We start from the raw sequence: 5,342 nt of genomic DNA, 5'->3' as shown, positions 1-5,342 counted from the left end.
TATTTTTAATTATATTTTATTTTTAATAAATAAATTTACATTATATATTAACAAATTAAAATAAAAAATAAAAAGAAAATTCTCCGCACGAACCCACCTCGCCTCGGCCCGAACTTTTATGGGGCGGGGACGGGAGGGGCGATCTCTGCCCCGACTCATTCAATTGTCATTCTTGTTCACTTATTAAATATATGTCAGAGTCACATAAAAATTAAAAAAAAATTCCTGTATTTAATTCATAACTTTCATAAGTTATGGCTTGAGGGATTTTTGTATGAAATCGGCATTAACAATAGTTAAAATAATTTATTTCTTTTTCCAATTTAGGGTTTTCCGGGATGCAATAGAATAATAAAGTATCATTATGCTCGAAGTCAGAACTGGAACATTGAAATTTAACAAATGTAACAAAGCACAAAATCAAGAGATGATAAAAGCAAAAATAGGGAATCCCATTGAAAATTAATGTAACAAGAATACAAAGATAGCTGCAGACGTTATCTTGGTGAAATTATTTTTCCAACTCACAATGCTAATTTTATTCCCCAACCCTTGCTTCCTACAAAATCCTGAAAAAAGGATTTCTTTTTGGAAACAAAAAGAATGCATCCTAATCTTCATAATCTAGGTTTCACACTCTCCTCGCCCAAAACTCTTCGCCAACAGACTCTTAATTAATCTGCATCTTCTCATCAAACAGTGTAGTGCTGTTGAAGGGTGTCAATGTCTAGTCCCTTGAGTCTCACCACTGATTCAACATGCCCTTTAAGTGTATGAAGTTCTCTTAACCTGGTAGCCAAAAAGAGCATAACAATTAGAATAATCTATTCATAGATAGGATAGAGAAAGTAGCTGTTGGCTGTAGTTATTATTACCTTGCTACTTCTGCACGCCTCTTGGCCTGCTCAGCAATCTCGGACAACTCCCTGTAATTCTTATCTTGGAAGAGTTCTGCAGTTTCCGGAGGCTGCAGTCCATGCAGGGTACGTTGAGCTGCAGCCCATTGTGCTTCCCTCTCTCCTCTTCCATAATCCTTCTTTGTTGTGAATGCAGTCTGCAAAATCAGTGCAAGTGAGATCCAAGTAAGATTTCCAGACAAGGCACAACGTGAAAAAATTGAAGATGTTATATACCTTGTTTTGGACTAGGTTATCCCAGGCTTTGCCACTCAAAGCATATCGAATGAGGAACTTCAGAATATCTAGAGGGAAGTAGAAGACAATGCTGTAGATCCAAATAACACCAGCCCATCCCCAGCCAATACCATTTACTTTAGCAAAATCCCATTCGGCATATACAGCAATGAGAGTGGCAATCTGAATTGCGGATGAGATGCATAAATCACTATATTGTTGTTGTCTAATGTCTGAAAATTAAAAGAACATAAAAGATTAATACAACTCACCAGTTGCGCAATGACAAAAGCAGTCACAAGTAGGAGACCGGGGCGTTCAACAAAAGACCAGCTGCGGGACCTTGTAACGAAGATTAGTGCCTGACTGACTATGCTCACTTGGAGGTAGACTGCAGCTGTAAGCTCATCATGGTTGTTTCTGATGGATCTAACACCAAACTTTTCCTGCAAATTTGAATAGTTTCTGACATTAGTTTTACAATAAATTAACTCCAGAGATAGCCTAGCAGCAAGGAATTAACAAAACCTTATGTTTTGTGAAATTTTCTTACCGAGAAAAAGTCAGAACTGTGAGCGGCCCAGAAGAATACAACAGTCATGACAGCTAGGTAGGTACCAAGTACAATTCCAGTAGCAAAGATCTCCTTTAGCTTCCATGAATCAGGAAGTGGAGATGGCTTCACTCTATCTTTGGAAATCGTCATGATCGTTCCGTCATTGAGAATTGCAATGATGAGAACCATGAAAGGAGAGAAATCAAACTTCCAAATAAGAGCAAGGAGCATAAAACCCAGCACAATTCGGATGGTTATAGAAACTGCATAAATTGTATAATTCTTCATTCTCTGGAAAATGGCTCTGCTTGTTAAGACAGCACTCACAATCACACTCAATCCTGGCTCTGTCAAGACTATATCAGATGCACCCCGAGCTGCATCAGTAGCATCAGCCACTGCAATTCCAATGTCCGCTTTCTTCAATGCTGGAGCATCATTCACACCATCTCCAGTCATCCCACAAATGTGCTTCCTTTCTTGCAGCCTCTTCACAATCTCGTATTTGTGCTCTGAATGCGAGTCCATCAGTTAGTTTCATAGGTATGAATGAATGCAGATAAAGATTTTAACTGGTAATTAAATTGTGGGACTTAGTCCAATTACCAGGGAAGACACCAGCAAAGCCATCAGCCTTTTCAATAAGCTCATCAACAGGAAGGGCAGCAATAGACTCATCCTTGTTCTGTCCAAGGAGAGCAGAAGAAGGATACATGTTGGTTCCCATTCCAAGCCTGCGACCAGTTTCCTTGCCAATTGCAAGCTGGTCACCGGTGATCATCTTGACATTGACACCTAGATTAAGGGCACGATTAATGGTTTCTGCACTGTCATGCCTTGGAGGATCAAAAAGAGGCAAGAGACCAACAAATTGCCATGGCCCTCCAGGGCTATCCTTGGTTTTCTCTGGTACAGTCTGTAAATGCAAATGATTTATGTTAAAAACTTGTAAATTCAACATTTAAATTTGATTCTGATGAAAACAAAACACGACTCACTTGTCTACAAACACCTAGAGAGCGTAGTCCACGATCGGCAAACTTATCGATGATGGCATGAGCTTTCTTTTTTGCATCATCCCTGAGGTTGCACAATTCAATGATCTGGTACAGAGTTTAGCAAATAACATTAAATAAAAAAATACATGGTGCACAGAAGAAAATAAATAAATGTCATGCACTAGATGATCTCCAACCTGCTCCGGTGCTCCCTTGCTAATTCTGTGCCAATTGCCTTCTGAGTCAATATATGTTATAGCCGTGCGCTTTTCCACTGGGTTAAATGGCAGAAAATGTACCTCAGTGATGCCTGCTCTGGCCTGCAAAGGGAAGAAAAGCCAAAGGAAGGAAATCACTAAATTTTATTTCTTCACTAGTATTATGCTGCCACTAATTAAGCATCTCGGATATTTATCTTCCCTCAGAGAGGTTTTTCCTTTCAAGGATCAAGATTCAAATTAAAAATGTTTTGTTTCTACCTCCAGGAAAGGTTAAAAACGATAGAAGAGTGATTTCATATCTTTATTTTAGCATACCTCCTTGGGGTCACCCAACATCCCAACAATACATGCATCAATAGCATCTTGATTCTCAACCCTGGAGGCCATTGCCCCATACAAAATCACACTATCTTTGTCCACATCTTTTGCAAATACCTGAAATTAAATGAAGTACCTCAATGATCACTGAATCAATAAATATCACAAAGTTAAAATTGCACTTAAAATATATTTAAGCTCTAACCTCAATCAAGGACTTATCCACTGTAAGCTTGTTGAGAGTGAGAGTTCCAGTCTTGTCACTGCACAAGACATCCATTCCAGCCATTTCTTCGATGGCTGTCATTCTTTTGGTGATAGCACCTTGCTGTGAAAGCCGGTGGGAGCCGATGGCCATAGTCACAGACAGGACAGTTGGCATGGCAATTGGAATCCCTCCAATGAGAAGCACCAAAAGATTGTCAATTCCATCTCGATACTTGCGGTGCTGAATTGGGTACATTACTACTATCTCAACGACCATTCCTAATGCAATGGAGCATATGCAAAAGTTCCCGATAGCCGTCAGCACCTTCTGGAAGTGGCCTTCTTGATTGGTACTGTCCACAAGATGAGCAGCTTTACCGAAGAAGGTGTGCACCCCAGTGGCAATTACAACAGCTTCAATCTCACCTTGCTTGCAGGTAGATCCGGAGAAGATTTCATCACCTGGGTTCTTGGTCACGGGCAAGGACTCACCTGTGAGAGCAGATTGATCAATCTTCAGAGGATCTCCCTCCAGAAGACGAGCATCAGCTGGGATAATATCTCCCAACTTGATGCTGATCACATCCCCTGGAACTAATATAGCAGCTTCTTGCTCGGACCACCTTCCATCTCTTAAGACCTTGAATCATTAAAATTAAACATATGCAGTCAAACGTTAGCCCATATGATTATAACAGATTGTGAACCGGTAAAATTGCGTTTGTTAAAATATATACCTTGGTTTTAGGAGCTAGTCCAGCCATAAGAGCAGCTGCAGCATTACCTGCATTGTTCTCTTCAATGAAACTAATAGTGGAGTTGATGAAAAGCAACACCACAATACCCACAAAGTCCTGCCAATCTGGTGGCTGACCCTGCAATTTTTGCTCATCCATGTTAACACAAATGCAAGGTAAGAGAATGTTGTTGAGTGGAATAGGAAAGGGAGAAGAGATTTAAGTTACCCCTCCATTAGCCAAAGCAATGGCCATGATTGCAGCAATTTCCATGACCCATGAGAGCGGATTCCACATAAAACCCAAGAATTTCAGAAGCTTGCTTTCCTATTCAGGATTATTTTCAAACAAATAAAAAAGAGTCAGCTTTGTTTTTGCTTTCCAATTCACAAAAACCAAAAAATCCGAAAAATGAAGACCTTTTTCTCTTCGAGCTTGTTGGGCCCAAAGATCTGCAGCCTCTTCTCTCCTTCCTCTGTTGACAAACCTTCTCTGGTGCATTGCAGTTGCTGAAACACTTCATCAACTGGTATGCGCTCCTGTTACATTTAATCACAGTTACCCCTCCTCACGTAAATCAAGAAAGAATAATAATCTGAAATTGAAAAAGTGGAAAAAAGGGAAGACTCACAAGGTCGACATTCTCGTTTTTAATTTCCTCCAAGCTAATGTTCTTGGTAGCCATGGTTAAAAGAAGTGGAGTTTAAGAATGGAAAAAGCAGCAGATACAGAGTCAATTTATAAATTAAACATTTAAGGGTATCCATATGTGTGTGGTTAGAACTTCTCCGTTTGATCCTATTCTCACTCTCACACTCTTTTTGTGGGCGTGTGTGGTTTGATCTTCCACCCCTCTTCGATCTCTTTGCATGGCCACCTTCGATTCTTCTTTGTTTGGCATCTGTAGCTCGAACCGAATGACCTGGGACTCTTGTGGTGCACATATACTACTCTTATTTAAAATATATATATATATATATATATATATATATATATATATTACATAAAATTTATTTTTATAAGTTATAAAATAAGCATTTGACTAAGCTAAGTATCACAATGAATATTTTTTTATCATCTGAAATGCACAAATTACTATCTTATAACACCAGACTCATATGGAAACATTAAGCTGCTTATAGCTCCATGAAGATTTTTTCAAATCAGAGTAC

General features: G+C 39.3%; 1 protein-coding gene across 1 annotated transcript; it reads right to left on the bottom strand.

The window, feature by feature from the left end:
• Window positions 1-339: 339 nt before the first annotated feature.
• Window positions 340-5,111, bottom strand: LOC110635631 (ATPase 9, plasma membrane-type). Its single transcript, XM_021785049.2, has 14 exons — window positions 4,802-5,111; window positions 4,590-4,709; window positions 4,399-4,497; window positions 4,171-4,308; window positions 3,432-4,073; window positions 3,224-3,343; window positions 2,885-3,007; window positions 2,688-2,792; window positions 2,296-2,605; window positions 1,687-2,201; window positions 1,406-1,579; window positions 1,134-1,316; window positions 876-1,054; window positions 340-789 (listed from the first exon to the last, which is right to left on the bottom strand). Exons 1-14 carry the CDS (start codon window positions 4,853-4,855, stop codon window positions 693-695), a joined length of 2,859 nt encoding a protein of 952 aa, XP_021640741.1. The 5' UTR covers window positions 4,856-5,111; the 3' UTR covers window positions 340-692.
• Window positions 5,112-5,342: the final 231 nt, after the last annotated feature.

Source organism: Hevea brasiliensis, chromosome 1 (genome assembly GCF_030052815.1).
Source record: "Hevea brasiliensis isolate MT/VB/25A 57/8 chromosome 1, ASM3005281v1, whole genome shotgun sequence".
Lineage (NCBI taxonomy): Eukaryota > Viridiplantae > Streptophyta > Magnoliopsida > Malpighiales > Euphorbiaceae > Hevea > Hevea brasiliensis.
The sequence above is the reverse complement of the archived record's forward strand: the minus strand, read 5'-3'. Positions and strand labels throughout refer to the sequence as shown.